This window comes from Dipteris shenzhenensis, chromosome 7 (assembly GCF_047967505.1).
Source record: "Dipteris shenzhenensis isolate YYH24624 ecotype China chromosome 7, Dip_SZ_1.0, whole genome shotgun sequence".
Classification (NCBI taxonomy): Eukaryota; Viridiplantae; Streptophyta; class Polypodiopsida; order Gleicheniales; family Dipteridaceae; genus Dipteris; species Dipteris shenzhenensis.
Window position 1 is genome coordinate 59,065,822 of NC_141602.1, and position 22,762 is coordinate 59,088,583.

General features: G+C 45.4%; 1 protein-coding gene across 3 annotated transcripts; it reads left to right on the forward strand.

Moving 5' to 3' along the window:
* The first annotated feature begins 627 nt into the window (after positions 1 to 627).
* Positions 628 to 20,953, forward strand: LOC147900582 (uncharacterized). 3 transcript variants are annotated; one of them, XM_087377537.1, is made up of 5 exons: positions 876 to 1,001; positions 11,563 to 11,716; positions 13,084 to 13,642; positions 14,007 to 14,341; positions 20,391 to 20,953. In XM_087377537.1, exons 2-5 carry the CDS (start codon positions 11,585 to 11,587, stop codon positions 20,631 to 20,633), a joined length of 1,269 nt encoding a protein of 422 aa, XP_087233663.1. In that variant the 5' UTR covers positions 876 to 1,001; positions 11,563 to 11,584; the 3' UTR covers positions 20,634 to 20,953. The 3 variants fall into 3 exon arrangements, with proteins under 3 accessions (XP_087233662.1, XP_087233663.1, XP_087233664.1); XM_087377538.1 differs by lacking the exon at positions 876 to 1,001 and adding an exon at positions 1,811 to 1,833; XM_087377536.1 differs by lacking the exon at positions 11,563 to 11,716 and having other exon boundaries at positions 628 to 1,001; positions 20,391 to 20,949.
* The last annotated feature ends 1,809 nt before the right edge of the window (positions 20,954 to 22,762 follow it).

The window sequence follows — 22,762 nt, forward strand, 5'->3', positions numbered from 1 at the left end:
CAGTATATCAAAAGAGGTTATGATAGATAGCCAAGATAGTTTGTGGACTCATTCATGGACTCTAGTTCTAGATCCTAGCCCTATTATTGTTAGAGCTGATTGCTAGCACATGAGCGTGTGGTCCCTTCCTATCTTATAATATTAAAAAACATGATGATCACATCTCTAAAATTATTCATGAGTGCCTCCTATGATTGGAAGGATGGTTTTAAGACATACTTCATCAACCAAAACTGTCTTGCCTCTTAACTATGACATAAAAGAAAGGGTGCAATTTTCATCCACATGTGATTAGTAACCCGAGGCTGTTACTAGAAAGTGGTTCGCTCTCGCTCATGCCAACTACCACCCCCCAAAGCAAAAGATGATGAAAGTTCTTGAATCCTAGTATTCAAATGAGGCATCTTTGTCTCATGCTATATTGGTTTTTGCTCAATCCAGCACTTATATAAGTTAAGGTCCTCACCAGCCTTCATGATCTGAAACCAAAGCAAAAGATGATGAGAGTTCCTGAATCCTAGTATTCAAATGAGACATCTTTGTCTCATGCTATATTGGTTTTTGCTCAATCCAGCACTTATATAAGTTAAGGTCCTCACCAACCTTCATGATCTGAAACCAAAGCAAAAGCAAAAGATGATGAGAGTTCCTGAATCCTAGTATTCAAATGAGAAATCTTTGTCTCATGCTATATTGGTTTTTGCTCAATCCAGCACTTATATAAGTTACTGTCCTCACCAGCCTTCATGATCTGAATCAAAGCTTCCTTCCACTTGACCATGGTGGTGGCACCAGCTGCAGGGACCTCTCCCAACCAATTTCTTGTTCAATCAGTTCCCATTCCTGGTCGAACCAGCTGGTGTTCGCCCAACCGCCTGCCAGACAATCGTGCAATTTCGGCTTCCTCAAGCTTCCCTTCTGAGGGTGTTCCTAATCCCAGAAGTGGGTTATTCAATGGGGATCATTCCTTGGGACGGTGTTTTCAAAATCAAACGTATCAGGTCAGTTTCAAACGAGAACATACTATGCTCTGTATTAGCTACTGTTATCTTGCAATAGGTAGTTCGCTTTTTTTGGCTAAGTCGATCCCTTCATCAGGTCAGCATCTCCGGTCCCTTTCATATGGTCTGCCTTTCTACAAGAAAAACTGACAGATTTTGTCAGATTGCGTACCTGTTGATTGGCACCTGGGCAGGTTTGATTGGCATCGAATCCTTTGTTGTAAGGCCAAGGTTTGTTGTCCAGCGCTCTTTTGCCACGATAGGATAAAGACAGGTCCAAAGATTCATCTTCGACCTTGTTTTAACGAAAAAACCAATGGTCTCAATGGTCTATTGCGATTGGCATTTCTTGAAATTCGTCCTTATCCGTGCATATGCACGATGATAGGACTTCTGTATAGTGTCAGAAGCTCACGTTTTGTACACTGGCCTTCCTGCAAGAAGTTTGTAGCATTGTCACAAATAACGGTGTGGTTACTCTTTTGACAGCTATTCATGGTACCTTCGACCTTCAACTAGCTTTCCTGATGGAGCTGAAACGATTGACGCATCCACGCTAGCTTTTAAGTACTTGCCATGACTGACATGTTGGTACGGCTCTAGCCAGTACTAAAGTAGTTTCTTGAAAACTTGCTTCTGATATTAAACTTGAGTCGTCTAGGCCTATTGGGTAGAGTTTGAAATAATACCCTAGCTTAGCAAGTCATTCTTTGATGGTGGACCGTGGCATGAAATGGCTTTTCATTGCCATATTCTTCAAACAGTCCTTGCCTTGCTTTCAGAAGGAGCCGAGCTTCAAAACGTCAACGTCAATCTCTCTCCAGCAATAACGGTCATCCCCAACCCATTGAAGCTCTTTGGAAATTTATTGAGCATGGCTGTGGCAATTGATTACTATCCACCTTTTGACCAATAGCGGCCGGTTGGTCTTTAAACTTCTATCTTGACGAGATGTTCACTTGCCCGGTCACCTTACTCCATCTTTAGTAGGAACAATTGATTTTAGAGCGTGCCTATAATCACACATAATGGTTCAAGCCGCGAACGCGGACACTGCCAATTTATGTGTGGAGTCTGCTATGACTTCTACGATCACCCACTCTTTCATCTCATCTGGATCGGCCTTCTTGATAAATTTTCCTGCCGCATCAACTTGATCTTTAGGCTCTTATCCACTCCTTGAGTGATTTCCCAGTGCACTTGCAGTCCGGTGGCTCCGGATCTTTATTTTTCAGATGGCCCACCTCACCAAAAATTGGGCATACCTGCCTTGTCAAAAACTGTGGATTGGCATGCGGGATGCCATGTCGTAACACGAGATTTAATTGCAAAGAGAATCCTGATTCACAAGCTAACCTCTTGTCACACCTCATTGAGCAGAAGTTTCCTTCGTCTTTTGGTTAATCAAGTCCACCTTTGGAGTGAAAAGCTTGATCACCAAGGCATACATATCTTGGCTTCAAATCTCACCTACAATTTCCCAGGTTCTTAGGCTCTACTTCTATCGTTTTGATACCATGTAGAAAATATGGACATGTACCACACTTAATTTTGATAGCATGCTAAAACTCAAAGGGGATTGCTAAGAGAGAGCTGAATTCTATGCAGCAGAAGAAACGTAAACCAAAGGAAGACCTTGAACCAAAGGAAAGTACACGAGTAGATCCAACATGTGCACGACATTCGTGCACGTGAATCTTTCACTAGAACACTCAGGCCTGGAGTAATAGATAGCAGTAAAGAGCAGCCAAAATACTCTGGTAATACTGCACCCAGTAAGTCAAAACCATACAACCATGTGCCCTCAATGCCTATTGCAGCCTGCTGCTGCCTTGGAATGCTCAGTGGAGAGTTGTTTATCTGCTCCTAAATTCTGTCCTGCACTCCCTATGGGTGCATGCTCCTTAGCAAGCTTTGGTAGAGACTTCAATTGACTGCTAGGTAAGGGCCTCAATTGCCCTATTTATAGGCAGGCAAAAGGGGTCAGTCGGTCCCTTTTTGAGGCTCACCGATGAGCCCAAAACAGACCGACTGGTCTATTCCAACACAAATTAGGTCAATCTATTATAAAGGTTTGTACCCACAACTGAGCACACACCTGTATCAGTATGCTACACTGTCTAGCTCGACACATGGGGATCCTGGTCCGCTGGAAAACTGTTCTTTGTCCTCAGACTGCTGCGTTGCTCCTTTCTGAGCTTCAGTGGCCTTCTGTGGAATGTGGAGAATGGTCCCAAGTCCCTTTAATAAGGTAAGGGCTGCTATCCCCACCCCTTGCTAGCTCTAGGCTGACCAGGGCTGTAGGGTGGCCCACCTGCAGGGCTGACCTGCCACAGGCCGACCTCTGCTGCCATCCACGGCTCGGATGACCTAGTTCACCTCGTGGTATCCAAGTGGGATGGATGGAGCGTCTAAGCTGTACTGAAAAGGAGGCAACCTGTCAATGTGGAGCCCCAGTCTCCCGAAGCACTTACGTGTGTGCATACCAACCCCTCTCACCCTCCATCAGCAAGACCCGTGAATGAGGCCAGAGCTAGCCATGGCAGCCTACGTCGGCCCAATGTGCAAGATCCATACTGTCAGAGTTTAAAGAGTGTCGGAGTTCACCCTTGAAATAGTCACCAACTTGGAGTAGCTTGATGACAGGCTCTGTTAGAAATTGACCAAGAGGGTACGCACAGCGGAAGACTGATAGAATAGCCTAGGAGCTCACACAGTGTGCGTGGGGGAGTGGAATCACAAACTTCTTAACTTAATGTGCATTAGATAGATGTGCAGACTCATCAATAGACAATGAACCAGCCAGATATAGAAACCACTAAAATAATATATTTCCGTCCAAAGCTATGGACACAATACAAAAGAGATAGATCCAGAGTCCCACCAATGGTGTGGTCCTCTGATCTTACCACAAGGTACTTCTCCTATCTGCTGGCTATCTCTAGACTTGAGCCCGCGTGCTCCACCTCAAGCGTAAGTAGACTTTATGTCTAGATCCCTTCCACGTTGCTGTCTTTGCACCAGCCTAGGTGGGCAGCAGTCTGAGTTAGGTCTGCAGCTCTACAGCCCACTTGTCTTCTCCTGGATAGAGGTCAGGTGGCTGTTCTGCTGCTCCTGCTGCTGCCTGAAACGCTGCTCCAAGTGATGGTGAATGAGGGCCTGGAGGCCCTTCTTTTATAGGCCCCCAAGGGGCTGTACTAGCCAGGCCTAATCTAGCCGACCAGACTGGCCGACTCCTGTCAGGTCTGATGCAGGCCCTGAGCCTGCCTAAAATCCTGTCCATCCCAGGCGCATTTGACCCGGGTTCATCCTGCCATGTGTGGCCATCATCCAGCCACTCCTCGCCTTTGTCTGGAGCTCCAAACCCCACTGATCTGCTCCTGGACCTGCTTCTGCCAGTCGCTTTATCCATGGTGCTGATCCATACTCCCAGATGGCTCCAGGTACTTTAGATGTGCTGCCCACATGACAGCCATGATGCTGCCCCATGTGGCAGCCCCTTTCTCTCTCTTCTGTGAGGTGCTGCCCATGTGGCAGCCCCCTCTCCATGTTATTTCCTCTGGGCATGCTGCCCACATGGCATTCAAACAGATGCCCATGTGGCAGCTCTTGCCCTAGGTCTCTCTCCCCTATGTTCTCCTCATATGGGGGCTTACAGATGGGGAGGTGACCTTTCCAACATGCTCATCAACAAGATTGCTTTTCCATCTTCATCATTGACCTTTGAACCTAATGCTGTAATTGCTTCATTAAGAATTGCATGCGATTTGGATGCGTGCCCAAGGACTCATTCCCCCCATATGTAAGCCAAACAATTCCTCCTTTAAGACAATCTTGGAATTCTTCACTTTGGACCCAAAAAGCATTTCCAACATATTCCAGTCTTGTACAGCCGTTTTTGACACATCTAAATAAATAATCAGCTCTTAGAGCACGACTAAACATCCCTAGAGCTTTTCCATTTTTAAGCTCCCACACCTGAATTTTTTCGGACCCTTGATGGTTTGTAATGTTTTTCCAAACCCTGATAGGACTCCGTACAGACCCTTTTCCATGATGAATAATCAGACTAACTATTGCCAGGAGAAAAAATTCACTCCTTGAATTGGACAAGGAGGACTCAACCACTACCGTCTTATCAACTTTTGACCAGTTTTCCATTTCTCTCCACACTCAAAACTTCGACCAACTCTCTCTTCCGAAACCTCACAACCTACGAAAAACCTGACGCTCTGATACCCTTGTTGGTATTTTCAAGATCTTATGTCGCGTTTTAATCACAGCTCTTCCTCTCTCAAAATACCTTGAAATAGAAATCCCACGACACAGTATAGACTCACAAGACTCTATTTATTAAACTCTAATAAAGTGTCATAGGAGATAGACTATCCTCACTCTCTCTCCAGCTCAATACTAGCTGCGACTACAAGTTGATGCACTCAATACACAAAGTGATGTTGTGGATGTGAGAGAGAATTAGTGGAAGAGAATGTAGTGGATCTTCAAAGAGGAAATAGATACAACTTAACAATGAATGCCCAAAGGGCTGAATACAACTATATGAAGGGGCTGAAACCCTCATTGCGAACTGGAAGGACTAGACTAGCTAGAGGAGATGAATCCTCACTAGATCCCTGAAGAGGCTGAGGCTACCCTGCTGGTTTGCTGCGGGGAGGCCTTGCTGCTGCTATTCTGAGGGTTGAAGTGCCCAACTAAGATGAAGAATGAGGGCCAAAGGCTGCCCTTTTATAGGCTGTTAGGTCAGCCTGGCTGACCTGGTCAATGCTGACTGTTGACCCTGGTCATCTGGTCAACATTGGCCGTCGACAAGGTCAGTCAAAAAGTCAACGTTGACCAAAATCACGCATTGACTTTTGGCAAAAAAGTCAACTCTTTTTTGACCTGTGATGACATGGCGTTGACTGTCTGCTGATTGCTGACTGCGCAAGGCTTCCTCCATGGCAGTTCATTGGTTGTCTATGTTGGCACTAGCTAGCATGGCCATGGGCTTGTGTATGCCCGTGACATAAAGGCTCACCTCTATCGGATTTGTCGCCTCTAGACGAACTTAGTGTTGAAAATGGGGAGAGGGTGAGAGACACATGATTGGAGACAATTGCTGAGGCACGAACTGATGTTGATTGATTGATTAATCACAGCAAGTACATAGCCTCTTTTATAGGCTGGGCAAGCCTTATCTTCCCACACAGACACCTCATAGATGAGGTCACACACAAGAGAATCTAGATCCTATAATCTAGGGGAGGAATCACACCTACCACATGAGGTGGCACAAGTGGCCTCAAGACTCTTCACACACACAACTGTAGGACACTCCTAGGACTCTAGGACCACACACACTAGGACTCCGATTCCAACAAACCCCCCTTCGGATCTAGGGTGAGAAACTATGACATCTTCCAGACTGTGCATCCCAGGCAATTTCAGAGGCTAATAGCTGAGCATAATTTGGAGGTTGAACCAAGCACTCTCATGGCTTAGGGGTCAACGTGATCAGAGACTCAAATATGAGCATGGATACATGACCAACTCATAGGTCTAGGGAGTACACCAACATCCTGGAACTCGGCCAAGCCTGATAAAGGAAAGACATAACAACCCCCCTGTCTCCTCAGTATCAGTCGGCATGTAGAGCGGAGTGTGGATTTTGATCATGTAGATCATGACCATTGTAAATCATATGGCCCTTAAGGAATCAAAGAAAATATTGGTGATGTCTGCACTTCATGGATGCATAGCAACAAACTGTGTTGTGTAAATCTAATGTGATTTATGATGGCGGCCAGCATAAACGTTGTTAGCAATACACCAGATTGACATGAAGGAGAGTGCACTGAGATCGCTCAGCCACCGATTGCAGAGGAACTGCTTGCGAGAACGGGATCCACCAAGGTGTCGTTGCCCATGATGGACGGTGGTAGCAGCTTGAGCGACCATTGATCAGTTTTAGAGCTGTAAACCTGCATAGTCGCATCTGCTTTGTGTAGAAGAATAATCCACTAGCTGCTGCTAGCAGCATCCCTTACAATCGACCAAATCTTCCCCAATTTTGTCTTAGGAGGATTGGAAGTGAGATTGCCACGGAGGAGGCCACCGAGGGCCTAGGCATTCTGGAGGGCGGAGGAAGTGAAGCGACGGAGGGCGGCCATCTGGGGGGAGGAGGAGGAGGCCAACTGGCTGAGCTGGGCGTTCATAAGTTGGATGCTTTGCAACTGTGAGGCGAGGGTCTCCACCTGAGCTCGCAGTAAGATCAACGAAGCACCCACTGTTTGCATGGCTTGCGTGAGGGCAGTAGCCTGCATGGTCTACATCTACGTCGCTAGATGAGTTCTCACTGTTGATATCGACACCATTGCCTACCGCATCGAGCTTCCTGGGCTTATCCCCGCACAGATTTGCCTTGCATTCAAACATATCCTTGTCGCTGCCCCCGATACCTCAGCTATCCCTGCACTTGCATCGCTTCCCACCACTTCGTACTCCCTGCACTCACATCGCTTCCCACCACTTCGCACTCCCGAAAACTCCGCCTTCAGCATCCTGCCAGCTCCTCCCCTCAAAGCATGCATCAGGAGAGTTTGGTTTGCCACGAGTCTTGATGTGGACGAATTCGGCATCTATGCGTTACGTTCCTATACCTTGAATTGTCATTCCTATACCTTGAATTGTCAGAATCAAGCGTTCTCTCTTCGAGAGAGCACGGAACACGCTTCTGAAGAGCTCACTGTGCACACGTATAGCAGACCCAAGGACCTGAGAGGCAACGCCGACCAATACCGAGACCTTGATGCTGTCCACACTGATGATGTAGGACGCTTCTGCAAGGCAAGGAAGAGGCTTGTGCCGTCTACCGGAATGCAGGGTTACTGCGTGAGTGAGAGAGTGAAAACTAGAAGTGAAAGATCCTATGAGAGAACTGAGAGATGACTGAAATATAGAGCTGAGAGTGAGTTGTGTAAACTGTAAAAGAGAGCTGAGAAAGCTGAGGAAACAGTGTCCAAACCTCTCTCCGTTTGCTGGTCCAAACCTCCGACTGTTGTGCTGCGTGGTCACCTTCAGATCAGGCTGAACTGATGGCCAAGGGACTGAGGCTAGAGCAGGGCCAGATCTGAGGATCTCAGGGGCTGCACAGGATGCTGAAGTGGAGCTGTAGAACGACTGAAGGTAGGAGCAAACTGAATGAGAAAACAGGGCAGCCAAGGGGTCCTTTTATAGGGCTGGACTGAGCCAACCCAGTCTGAAACAGACCGACTCAGTCTGATTTACAGACTGGCTGGCCTACAACCAGCCTATAAAAAGCCCTCTCTGGCTCATTTGCCAGGGGAGTTTTTGGGCAGCCTTTGCAGGCTGCCTTCCCTACTTACCTGTCCAGCCTTTGGGGACCCTAAAGGGACTCCTAACCTAGGCTAAGACCTAAACTGTAAGATGGGAAGACTTAATTTACTGTTCTCCAGTGGGTACTAGTGAACAAGAACTGACTACTGACTTGACCTAAGGCTGAGAGACTGACCTACGTAGCTTGTGCCTGACTGTCCCTGGACAAGGGCTCACAAAGGGGTCACAGCATATGACAAAATCTCCTATCTGGGAACTATAATGCACTTGTCGATGTAGCCAGTGTGTCACCTTGCACCCAAGTGCGGGGGTGCATGTGACATTCCCTCCTTAACTTGGCGGTAGGTTCATTGCTTCCAAGTAGTCCGCCAATATCTAGGGAAACTCTTGGAAAAAATCTTCGTCCAACCACACTGCTTCATGGGTACCTCGATCATGGAGTGAAGAGGGCGATAAACTGAAAGAGAAGGTGGATGGGATAGAAGGGAACTTAAGGTTAAAGAAAGGAGAAGGCTGAGAAGAGGATGAAGGGGCTGACAGCCTTGTTGGAAAGGTCACCTCCCCATTTGTAAGCCCCCAAATGAGGAGAGCGTGGGGGAGGGAGACCTAGGGCAGGATGTGCCCCAAAAGAAGAGAGGGGGCTGCCACATGGGCAGCACCTCACATCAAAGAACATGGAAGGTACCCGGAGCTAGGATGGATCTGCATGGCGCTGACATCAGCAGTGTACGGAATTGTACGGCGTTGGAGAAGAGCCTGGCAAAGGGCAGAACCAGCAGGACAAACAGGCGCTGACATGGCAGGTCAGGAGCGCAGGTGTACAGGGCTGCATGGGGCCTGGTAGAGCAGCAAATGGGGCTGCCAGTGGGCAATGGCATGCCTTATATAGGCTGGGCCCCTACCTTGATTGGAGGGCCAAAAGCCCTAGAAGTGTGGGCCAAAGGGCCCTAGTTTTGTGAGCCCTTAAAGGGCTGGTTGGGCTGAGCCAACCAGGTCGGTTGGGCCAGCCAACCTGGTCTGTCCAGTCGGCCCAGATTGGGACAGACTGGTCGGGTTTTTGACAGGCCCCTAGGCCTATAAAAGGAGGGGCTTCATGCCCCATTAATCATCCAGCATAGCCAGCAGTTCCAGGGCAGAAAGGAGCAGCAGGGAGCCTACTCTCTGGGCCTATCTACAGGAGGTGAGAGAGTGCAACAAGTGCTGCAGACTTAGCCAGGAAGAGGCTGGACCTTGGCTGTCTTCTAGGGCAGCAAGGTGCTGAGATCATCATCTTCTGGAGCAGCCATTCACAAGCAGGTTGGGGCAGTGGAACAGTTATCTTGGAGCCTACATTCAGGAGGACCAAGGGGACCTGTGTGCTGCAGACAAAGCTTGGCAGGGGCTGCCCACCTAGGCTGATTTACAGGCAGTAAGGTGGAGTAGAACACATTGGACGGAAAGTCTACAGACGCTCGAGGTGGAGCACGCGGACTTGAGTCTAGAGATAGCCGGTAGATAGGAGAAGGACCTTGTGGTTAGATCAGAGGACCACACCATTGGTGGGACTCTGGATCTATCTCTCTTGTATTGTGTCCATAGTTTTGGACGGAAATATATATTTTGGTGGTTTCTCTATCTGGCTGGTTCATTGTCTATTGATGAGTCTGCACATCTATGTGACGCACATTAAGTAAAGAAGTTTGTGATTCCACACCCCACACATCACACTGTGTGAGCTCTTGGGCATTACTATAAGTCTTCCGCTGTGTGTACCCTCTGTTGGGTATTTTCTAACAAGCCCAATGTACCTTCACACCTCGCTTTCCGTCCCTCAAGAACACCTCCTCTCTGATCTGAAAACAAACTTCAAAGTCACCCTTCGCTGGTCATCCGAACAGTCCACTCCTCGCACACGCTTCTCCTCAAAGAGGCACCGCAATGAAGTGCCGAAAACACATGCGGGGGGGGGGGGGCGGGGGGGGCTATATATAGCCCCCCCCAGCCTCTATATAGCCCCCCCCAGCCTCCTAGTTGGCCAGCAAGGGCAGGGCCGACCAGCCTCCCTACATGGGCCGACCCACAGCCCTAGGGGGCCGATCCTACAGCCCTACAAATGGGGCTCCTCAGGGCCCTATATCAGGGCTGAGCCCCTCCTCCAAGCAGGAAGACCTGGCCAAGTGGAACGGCCCACCAACAAGGCTGCACACAGCCCTATATGTAGGGCTCAAGCCCCCAGCCTATGGAGGGCTGAAGCCAGCAAGGTGGCCGGCCTGCAAGTTGGCCTACCCTCGGCTCCACAGCCCATAAAAGGGCCTCTAAGAGGCGCCTAAAGGGCAGCCCTATATGGCATACCTGCCCACACACCTTCATACCGCGGGCACACCCACCTCAGTCTCTGTGCTATCCTCACTCACTAGGCGGGCACACCCACAAGCAAGGCCCTCTCTCTCTAGGTATCAGGAGATGTTGGCCTCTAACATTATGCTCCAACACCCAAATGGCTTTCTTTTTTGGCATAGAGTCGAGATAGCGGCGGGCAGACAAGATCAGTGCTGGATTTGTAGGACGTTTGGGCATTTTGCTATGGATTGCTCAAAGAAGAAGAAAAGGCCCAAGAAAGCTTTTGGTGTAGCCTCTCCTCATTCGCGACAGAGAGCCCCTATGGCATCTTCTACACATCCGGCACTAATGGCATGGCCACCGCTTGCTGCACCAGGGAGATCCTGCAGTACAGGCCTAGGGAGGTATAGCAAGGAAAGGGGCTACAATGGGCAGTCCCCTTGTCCTCATATAGGGCCCAAACAGGCTGGTTGGCTGACCAACCAGGTCGGCCAGCCAACAGTGATGTGCACAGGCCTTGGATGTTACTCAGGTACACCCTGCACACACATTGGGCACTTGGTGGCCATTCGGGGCAGCATGCAGGGGTCTTCTTGGGCAGCCTCTACTAGGAGGACTGTTTCCCTTAGGGAGTGGATTGGCTCCCATTTCTTCTCGGAGGTTGCATTTTCAGCCTCAATCTTGGTTTTTTTCTAGCTCTCTTACAAGAGTTTGATTTGCTCTATTAGGGCGTTGTTATATCATGCCATGCATGATGTATTCTTGGAGTTTCTTTCATACTTAGTAGGAGTTTTAATTTGCGCCCCCCCCCCCCCCCCCCCAAAAAAAAAAAAAAAAAAGAGATGTATTGCTATGAGGGTCTTCTCACAAGATTGTAGTGTTGCAGCTTGTGAGAGGAATTGGAGTACATGGGCATTGTTTACACGAAGAAGAGACACTATCTTTCTCGGCTTAGTTGGAGAAGCTATTATTATTTACTCATAGCAAGTTGCAACTTGGGATTTGTGAAGAAGCTGAAAGGCGTGAAAGAGCCAATGCTGGTAATTTCTGCTTCTAACTTCAAAGTTTTATATGGACTTATCATTGTAAATTTTACATATATTTCAACTCCCAAGTTTACTTCCGAATATGTAGGACAATTCTGATGAGGTGGATAGGTTCCAACCATATGTGACATTCCTCAGGAAGAGGTGGATGCATAGTTGTACAAGGAGATATCTGGTTGGCCAGGCAGTCATGAAAGCCAGGGTCAACAGACCTGGTTGGCTGTAACAGGGTCAGACAGTCTCACAGACTGGGACAAATTTATCTCCTCCTGGCCTATATAAGGAGGGTCCTTGCTCTCTTCATGACCTCAACTGAAGCCTTCAACAGCAGGCACACAGGGCCTTGGGAGGACGAGGAGGATGCCTTACACCTCTGTAATTCTCTATTTCCCCCTCAGTGTTTGGCTGTAGAAATTCCCGCCCATCTGCTGCTGTTGCTCATCTTGAGTTGATTTTCCCACATCTATGGATGATACTCTTTCTCTTGTGCAATTTACAGTTTATGGTTCATCATCTAGTGCAGTTGCGTTGAGTGAGGTCAGAGAGAGTGTTAGACTTCTTTCAGTGTGTTCTGTTGTGAGAGTCTGCTACAGGAAGCAATTTTTATTTGGTGACACACTTGACAGATGTTGTCAGCACAATGTTAGCATTTGGAATGGTGATCAGAAGCAAACATTATGTTACAACAGGCAGTCAAGCTAAGGAGACTTCTTGATAGTTCACTTCGATCTATGATACAAATTGTAAACCATGCTCTATTGGATCACTATGCCAATTCATGCTCTCCTTTTCTTGTGCTTCCTTACTTCCTTACTTCCTTACTTCCTTTTGCTCTTTTTTGTTTTTGTTTTGGGGGGTGGGGAGTCTAGGGCCGTTAGAAGGCGTAGTCTATCTTGCTCGGCTCTTCATGTTGCCCTACTTGGATGTGATTCTTAGCTTTGATTCTATAGAAAATCAGTGTGGACAAAAAATCTTTACTCTTCTTTCATCTGGTCTATCTTTTTAATAACTTACATGGAACCAAAGACGAGTAATTATCAGGTCTTAGTTTTCTCCAAAGGTGTTAACCTAAGGCTTTATTATTCTGTGAAGGTTAATAATTACCCATGCATATATATTTGAAAGGTTAGCGGTTTCTTCAGGGATGGATGAAGATTTTCTAACTCATACGGGAATCGTTTCTCTTTGGTTTGACACTTGCAACACACAATGTTTTTTGTATTATGCTCAACTGAAGCAGAATCTGGATCATCTGTTTGTGGTTTTCAGAACTTCGAGCTTATTTGTCTTGTATTCAATGACTTTATTGGTTCATCTCTAATTTTGTAGAAAAATTTGATTTAGAGGTGCCATGTTTGCAGGCAAGAAAGATAGACCTGACCTTCAGGAGGCATGCCTCCAGGAATACAAACTCTGAGCCTGGAGCAAAATTAGGGCTGCCTCTTTGTAGTTTTCCATCATGCTCAGCATTTTCACGCCAAGCTAATCACTTTGGGCGAGATATACTTCAGAAATTATGTTGGGGAAGAAATGGCTATCCATGCCATGCTTTACTAGAAGGATCTGGCCACATGGATTCTCTAGATATGCAAGCAGAGAATGAGCCCGACTTGCCTGCTCCAGACAGCTCATCAAAGAGTATTGCGGCAGTCCTTTATACCACAGAGGAACTCAATACTAAAGAACAATCAGAAGTTACTCAAAAAAATCATGGGCGAAGTGGAACTGTCTCTTTTTATAATGCTGCAACACTCCAATCAGACCAGCCAAGAGCTGATCATGAAGCACAAACAAACAACAATTGGTGGCTTTCCTCACTCTGGCTTCTCGGTCCAACAGCATTGGTTTCCGCGGTGGTTCTACCTCCATTTTGTTTGAGAAAACTCTTTGAGATGGTGCTTGAAGACTCGTTGGTAACTGGTATGGTTGCTTTTACAAGCATCTAAGGATTCATGTGTTGTGATCCTATGCATCCCTTTGTGCTTACATAGGGTGCGCTTGTGTTGTGATCCTATGCATCATGTGTTTGTCATCCGAAGTGTCATGCATTGTCATCCTATGCATCTGTGCTATGTGCTTGTTTAGGGTGCATTTGCATTCAGAGGATTTTCAAGAATGGGATTGACATTGTTCTCAGCTCAGAGAATGCATGAAATTTGAAGAGTTTGTCATGCGCCTTGTATGTACCTCTCCTAACATATATGGTGGGGCAGAAGAGGCTTTTTGTTCTTTGCTTTCAATATATTTGTTATGTGTCTGACTTGAATTCACCCTGGTGAAACAGATTTTCTTATTCTGTTCTTCACGGAGACCCTCTTCTATGTTGGGGTGGCAGTCTTCCTTTTTGTTGCAGCTAAAGTTCAACAGTCAACAGGAGTAGTTACTGGAAAATCTGACAGCTACGTGAGCTTGGGTTACAAGGTTTCTACAATTATTACCACTATTCTTGGAGTCTTGCTGCCCGTTGGAGCTTTTATTATTGTTTGGCCGTGGACTGGTCCTGCAGCTGCAGCAGCACTTTTTCCATACATGGCTAGCCTTGCTGTCCAATTTGGTTTTGAGCAATTTGTACGGGAGAGAAAGTCTTTTGTGTGGCCTTTGATTCCTATTGTCTTCCAGGTATCTTCTTTCAACCTTCGCTTGCTGTTAAGACTGCCTGTAAGTCGTAGAAGCTTTGGTTTTCTAAAAGCTCGGGCATCTTATACAACACACACACACACGCACACTTGCCTCCCAAAGGGATCTAACCTTCTAAAAGGATATAGACCAACCTTAATGAAAAAGAGGCCCCTTACAATAAGAGGATGCATACCATCAACATTGGACAAGAGGCATTACTGGCAGCAGACTAAGCTCTTGCTTGTTCCTTTCTTGGTCTTCCCTTTTTCAAGTTGGTAGAAGTAGACCATATGGTTGAATAACGTCTAGATAGGTGATTGACTCAGCTAAGAAAGGCGTTTGGCCACCATGTGGGTGCATAACCAAGAAATATGGTGCATACAGCATATTTTCTGCGTAGGGTTTTTTGTAAGGCTGCCAAGATAGCAATCCACCAAGGGTCCACCATGTTTCGTATGCTGGCAGTTTCTTATTGTTTGCTAGAGCTCCTCCTACCCATCAAAAGGTCCAGGCTGAAACAACTCTTCGAGAGATATGTGCCAAGCAGGAAAAAGACCCAGAGCCAAATATACGTTGCTATATAATGTGTGTGTGTGTGTGTATGTGTATCAGCCTTTTGTAGCTCTTGTTCCCATAGGTTAGAGCAGGTTTTTGGTGCTGCAATTGAACCATGAAAATTTAAGCCCTTACTCTATAGGCTTGGAAGCCGTTAGTGCTTGTTTTCAATGCAAGACTGCGAAAAATTGGCTGTACTTCAATTTGTCATTTGTTAATCAGATCGTGTGGGAGTTGGGCGGATGAGGGGCTATTGGTGCATTGTGCAGCAAAAGATCATTTCTGTTGTGTTTTGTCTTTGAGCCAATCAACCCTAAAAGTTGTCCTTGTACTTCGGTTCTTCCTTCTCTTCCATCCCTTAACCATTTTCTTTCTCTATTTGAAGGGTCCTCTCTTACATTGGTATCAGAGCAAGTTATTGGGGTGACAAACTCGCTGCTTGCCAACAGTTTCACTGTGCCCGCCTTAGGATATAAGACCCACCTAAGGCTCCTATGTAGACTAACTGTACTACCATTCCTAACTAAGCTAACTAAGCTTTACGCCCTACTACTACTGCCAATTGTCTAGTGTCTTATTTCGTAACCTAAAAAGACCCTCTATTTAAGAAGAGTTGATGTCGTCTGCAACGATATTATGAAATTGCTTTTTGAGTTTGTGTCCACTTTACCATAGAGCCTTCTCTGCTCAATCACCCTTCCACCTTATTAGATATTCTTGAATTACTATATGTTACGCACATTTCTTTGACATCAAGAATACTCTTTGGCTCATGGGTGGTTCAATCAAATCTGTGAGAACCAAACTATTACTTCCAAGTTATCGTCCTCTTAGTTGACTATTTGGAAAAAGTAGATGCACACTACATCCTTTTGATAGGGCTAATTTGTAAGCAAGCTCACCAATTCTTTGGACGATTGTGAACTGTCCACAATACACCTTTGGACACTCACTAGTCTTTAGGGTCTTAGAGGACTAAGGTACTTCTAAATAAATCATGAAGCTGAGTTTTTCTTTGTGTGGATGCACATAACATTAGCTCATCTTGGGCTCTTTATATACTTCCTACATCTGATGCATATCCTTAGAGAAAGTCTTAGCCAGTTTGGATCGTTGCCTTTTTAAGCCCTTCAAATGATGATATACTTAGCTTGAATCCATCAGTGAATGTTTAGAACTATTATAACGAATTCTTGTAACTGGAAGATACTCTTTGCAGTTACATACACACATAGCATAGCTTCTAAAGCTTGATGGATTCTTTTTTTGACCATCTAGTTGTGCATAATCATATGTAACCACATATGCTTTTCCTTGCAAGAGCTTGTGTAAGCCTTCTCCACGTATGTGTGGGTGTGTGGATTTGTATGTGTGAGAGCATATGTTTATACTATGGTCTACACCCATTGTTGGGCGTTGATGACGTCAGTGGGGATATCATAGGAGCTAGTCCTTGCTATGTGTGATGGAGTTTATGGTTTTCAATCTTACGAGTGACTATCGTGAGATTGAAACTGCACTATGTGTTGTATTTTTAGAGGATGAGTTTGGGCATATTCCTGGATTCATTTTTGTATTGTTTTGTTTTGAGAGCCGGCTTTGCTGTGTGAGGCACTTACACCCACCAAACATCTCATGGAGCTCTCTTTCCTCCCACCTTAATTATTCATCTAGATATATAAGGAAATAATGGACACTTTGATGATTGGGCTGGATAAGAAAATGAACTCCCAAAAGATAATGCTTTTGAACGTGATGAGCATGACTAACCATGAGCAACTCTTTCTCACACACATCATAATTAAGCTTTGCATCTCTTAGTCTTTTACTCTCATATGCTATTGCATGACCATCATGTAATAAATTGGTGCTCGTGGGGCCCATTTAGTCTCTTACTAATTTGTCGTGCCTAAAAGTCAAGGTCTTGGTCCGGGTGTTCCCTGATTATCTCCTTGCCTATGAAGAAGCGTGTGATCTCATACCATCTACGGCCACTAGACCTGCCTTGGGTACCTCATATATGAGGATTCTCCTGACCTCGACACCCATCCTTGGCCCTTGTTCCCTACCTCTAGGACATCACATCAAGACATGCTCCTTCGTCTTCGCCTCATGTGTGTCACAAAATATATAGTCTCAAGTCTCTACGATGGTGAGTAGCTCCAATCTCACGCCGTGCCTCAATTCGAAACCTTAGGATGAGGTCTTGAGCTGGGACATGGTGATCCGCACTGCATGAGAGAGGTGATTCTATAGGTGCCCTGATGCCTTGATGAAGCCACCTCTCTCAGATGAAGGAAATGCTCTAAGTACATGTCCAACTTGGTTGCTAATGGTTGCAAGGGAGAGATCCATGTCCGATAGATGTATACTTGCCATAAAGCGTTCTGAATGATTTTATGAATCTCCTGTGGTGTTAATCGCAAAAGGGGACATCAAGTGAGTATCGAGCTTGGCGGATGCTGGGGCTCACACAATCCCTCTTATAATCTCACCATCCCCTAGATCATGATTCCATGGGGTCCTCCACTATTCGGAGCCTTCTGGTTGTGGGACTATGGCAAAGGCCTTTCAAAAGTCTACGAAGCAAGCACAAACTTCTAGAGATCTCAATCACACTTCCTCAATGACGGCTCTTAGAGTGAATATGTGGTCCAAAGTCAAATGTTGCTACCGAGGCACTGCCTCCCCCCATAGTTTTTCCATACATTAGGCGTGTATGAAAATGAAAGAATGATTGGGGTATGATTCAAACCCTGTGGCTGAATCATATGTGGCCATAATTTTTTAGGAAAATAAGAGACTTTGTTACAATAACTACGCCCATGATCAGTCATCCTGATAAATTCACAAATACAAGATACAAATTACAATTACAACTCTAGACGGAGGACTCCAGGATTTCGAAACTGCAAACTTGAAAGCTGAAACATGAAAGTCAAGTATGATTGCCCTATATCATACGCCTATGATGTAGGAGTATGATAAGTATGAAAAAACCAATCATACGTGTTTGATTCCTACACTGCCTACCCCAGTGTCCTTTGTCCCTAAATCTCTGCAAATGTACTAATCTCCCTCTCAAATATGGACCCATAGATCTTGGCCAACATGTGGCTAATTACAATAGTGTGGTAATTCCTTGTATTGATAAGGTCCCCTTCCCAGCTTTATATATCGGTACAATGGTGGAATGCTCGAAGTGGGAGGAAACTTGCAAGCCATGGCATGTTGCTTCATTAAACGTCCGAGCCAAGATAGGGACGAGGATCTCTTGCCCATTAGTGAAGTGCTCTGTCCGACCCTTGTGGACTTGGGATCTTCCATTTTGAATCCTATGCAATGCAGTTCACACATTCTATGAGTAAATAGCATGGATGTGGTGGGCATGCTGGGTGTGTCATTACTTGGGGTGTCGTAGAGTGACGTGGCATATGTGCGCCAAATCTTTCATACATGATGGATATGGATGGCTTCCCTTAAAGAGGAATTCCCAAGCTTGGTGGAGCCCTCCCCCTTGAAAGGAAAGGATCATCTCATCAAGTTGGCCTGAAAGAAAGCTCACCTCCTATGGCCAGTAAGGTGTCATGACATCTGTTGCACCTCGTGTGCAGTCAAATGTCCCAAAGCCTTCTCTCGTGTACGGTGAGATCCCTTCTCTTGGCATTCCTCATCATACTCTGGGGCATCTTCCTAGATGGATGGTGGGCTGTATATTGCTTTGTGCATGGCAATGATTTGGAGGCAGAATCGTGGATCATTGATATCAGAGTACCAGAGGCATGGGCAAGGTCATGATCATCTTAATCCAATGACTCATGGAAGAAGTGGCTCTCCGATGCCATATTGAAGCCGTGATCAGAGTGGACATGGGTGTGGGTGGTGGCAGGGCAATTAAGACCTACATCAGGTGTGACAGCAAAAAGGGGCAAATGGCAGGTATGAGTGGTTTGCCCCAAGCAGGGATGAGGAACTGTGAGATCATGCACGTGTGATATGAAGGCTAGGGACCCCAAAAAAGGGATCCACCATATTGGTTTCCTCTCCATGTGGGAAACCTAGATAACGGTCATCTGTGACCGTTACATATGATCAGACCATGTACTGCTCTCAACTCAAGTAAGTATTGGCCATATCCTGGCACATGCAGTGCGTCATCTGAGTGCCTTACTATCCGAAGCTATGCAGGTCCATTATTGGTACTCTAATGTGGTCTGACTCAAAAGTACGGTAAGCCCACTTGTCTGCTCCCTGGGCGTGCATTGAAGTTCCCCTTGAAGGAAGACCTGCCTTTGTGTAGAGAACTGCGTTGTATCATCTTGTATCATGTCGTAGAACTGTGGCTCTTCGTGGTGACCTCATATACGTACGCCGATATGTCCGGGGAAATAGCATGCTGCAATAGGTATTGGCCATGTGCCTGCATCTAACTGGACTCATACCCACGTGTGGTGCATGCTCCTCCCTCCACACCACTGATATGATGGGCCACGAATGTGATCTGCAGAGAGCTGCTACTCTACCAAATTCTCATACCCCACTGTCTCTCCTCGTCGCCCTCCTAAAATTAGATTCCAATTCCCATTTTTAGGAACATGAACAACATATAGCTAGCAAGAAATCCTGTCTTTCATTCAAGGTCAGCGAGCATTCTGAGGTGCATCATTATTTAATTAGAGACAATTCCATAGTAGTGGAATAAACTTCGTTCTGCTATTCTACTGCAATCAAGTAGATGAAAATTTGACCAAGCTCCTTGCTCATGAGCCGCAAAATTTTCTTTCCAATTCCTCAGCATAGATGGGATGCAGCCTAAGAGCGAGTGCTAAAGGTTATGTAATTTGCACTATTAATGTGTTGTACAGTATATACTGCCTAGGATCAGGTGATATTAACCGTCGTGTGAACTCTGGAACGTCAGCAATGACCAAATCTGAAATAAAGTAGAGTAGATGGATCTCCAAAGAAGGCACACATTTCCATGCTGAAAAGAATATAACGAAGAATATACAAAGGGAGGGGAGGAAGAGTTTTAGATCTTTCTCCTGACAGGAAAGGGGTAAAACAGCGCAACATACAGTTTGGATTTATGTGTTGGCAACAAGCACAAGAAGAATAGTACAAAAGTCAGAGTGGGGCTCATATGTTAGCAGGAGAAGAGATGGATATGAAGAGGAAGCAGTGTGAAAGTTTCAGCGACTGTAATATTGTGCATAACGTGCTGCTTCACTTCTGGCTCTCATATGAGCCTAATTCTAAAATTTTATCTACATATCTTTGGGAATATAGTCCAATCTATTTGCACTCCCGGGGATGTATGAGAAGTGTAATCAAATGACTATAAGTAGACTCTGATCTTTGCTACTTATATGACATGGATGCTTCTCCAATTTGTTTTTAACCAGTAATATTCTTTCTTTGTTTCAGCTGTTATAAAAGGAAACCTGAACAGTTTGCCAGCATGATTTGATTTTGATTTGCTTTGATTTCACAGATATATAGGTTGCATCAGCTAAACAGAGCAACTCAGTTAGTTGCAGGACTCCTATATTCTTTGCGAGGAGCAGATGCCACTGCTGAGACACTGGCAGTGAATGGATCACTGCAGACCTTGATTTCTGTACTACAGCTCCTGGGCATGCTATGTCTTTGGTCCTTGGCAGCGTTTCTAACACACATTTTTGCTTCTGAATCTCAGACTTGGCAATCCAAAGTGCTGTCTTCTGGGGAAACGTGATACACTAGATTGTTTAAAAATATCTGGGTCATCTGGGTTCCTTTAAAGTTGCAAAAGTATTGTTTCTTCTGTGAATTCGAAATAATGTAATAGTGTAGAATAGTAGTGTATGATCATAAGTAGCTACAGTTAAAGATTAAAGTGATGATAGTTGTGCTTTTATCGGCCATTTATGAGCACTTGATAAACTAGCTTCATACCTTTTGTACCTTGTCTTCGAATGAGGTCCTTTGACATATTTATGCAAAGAAAAAAGTGCATGGGATCAGAATGGCTAAAAAAAGCATGTACAAGTGAAAGAACTTCTAATGTTGAAACCATGAGCTTGCCCTTCAAAGGGAAATATATTCTCCTTTTCTATTCACTTGTTAAGGAAACAGCCGTTTCTCGCACACACTCATAGACATGCATATATTGCTAATCTGAGTAAATCAACAGTAATACAGAAGCCGCTTAGGCAGCATGGATCGAGCGGGTTTTGCTTATGCCCACCCAATGGTAAATGTACCAACCTCTGCTTCCACCCAGCAGGGCAAGCAATAATTGGCATGGCAAGGCCGAGAGCAACGGGGTTGCCACGTGACCCCCCTTTTGTGTTGATTTTTGACATCATTTGTCTTTGGCAACTTCATTGACAGAGAAGGAGAATGGAGAATCCCCTTTCCTTCACCAGCTTTGGGCACATGATAATGAAGAGAGTACCCTCTCCATTATCAGGTTGCTAATGAGTCGATTAAGACCATATCTGCAATATAGATAGTCCCAAAAGTGCTAGCATTGTTTGTTAATATCACCAAGTCACCATTGCGGTGTTGTGTTTCTGAGCGTGGCAGGCTTTCTTTGGGTAAATTACTAAGATAGGTCACCTTATGGCACAGTGTTATACTCATTGTGTAGGCTGAATAACGGCTCCCTTCTTACAAGGTAGGGAGGGGGGATGTTTGAAAGCCCATAAGGTCTCCTCATTTGATAGATTTTGTGGAATGTAATCGCTTGAATCCTACCTTGTCTTGTAATGATGGTCCTTTTAAATATTTTTGCAAAGAAGGAAGTGCATGGGATCAGAATGGTTCAAAAGCATACTGAATTGAAACACGATCTGCTCAGAAGAAGTCCCAAAATTGCCAGGATTGCTCTGACAATATAAGGACGGGATTTACTGTGATCTCTTGGGTTTGATGGCTGAAAGTAGGGAACATTTGGAAAACAAATTATTTTGTAGGAAAACCTCTTTGATAATTTTCTCGACCATGATTGATATATATATAACCAAAATCAGAATTATTGGCATGGGTCAAAAGTTCATTCTAAATTTGGCATTGTCAATGAGGCACCCGTTGTGCTTGGATTGTCTTAAAATGGAGATGGATGTAAAGGACATCTTTGATGTTTCCATAAAATTCTATGAGTTTGCCAAGTTAATGAGGCCCTTCGACATATTTCTGCAAAGAAAGGAGCTCAAAAAAGCATGTACAAGTGAAAGAACATCTGCATATTTTAAATATCACTGACTCACCATTCTGCTCGTGTTTAATCCGTTGTACTTCTGAATGCATCTCTCTATGGGACTAATTTTTTTGTGTCGGTAGAAATGGATGATGGTGTAGCAGATTGTATAACTGCCCCCTCCTTGTTAGACGAGGGAGGGAGGGGGATTTAATGTTGAAACCATGAGCTCGCCCCTCAGAGGGAAATATATTTTCCTTTTCAATTCACTTGTGAAGGAAACAGCCATTTCTCGCACACTCTTATAGACATGCATATACTGCGTGATTTGAGTAAATCACAAGTAATGCAGAAGCCACTTAGGCAGCGTGGATCCAATGGGTTTTGCTTATGCCCACCCAATGGTAGATTCTTGTAAATGTACTAACCTCTGCTTCCACCCAGCAGGGCAAGCAATAATTGGCATGGCAAGGCCGAGAACAAGCATGATTGTAAGTGGGATCAATTGGATCTTGCAGCAATTGGACAATGATTGGCTAAAGGACCCCATTGCTGAATGCGGGGTTGCCACATGGCCCCCTTTTGTGTTGATTTTTGACATCATTTGTCTTTGGCAACTTCATTGAAAGAAAAGGAGAATGGAGAAGCCCCTTTCCTTCACCAGCTTTGGGCAGATGATGACG

Bases quoted from the DNA above. Each gene is read 5' to 3' on its own strand.
- LOC147900582 (XM_087377536.1), top strand. From the start codon at position 780: ATGGTGGTGGCACCAGCTGCAGGGACCTCTCCCAACCAATTTCTTGTT. The intron at 1,002-13,083 runs GTCAGTTTCAAA...CCATGTTTGCAG, and splicing joins TTCAAAATCAAACGTATCAG to GCAAGAAAGATAGACCTGAC. The intron at 14,342-20,390 runs GTATCTTCTTTC...TTGATTTCACAG, and splicing joins TGATTCCTATTGTCTTCCAG to ATATATAGGTTGCATCAGCT.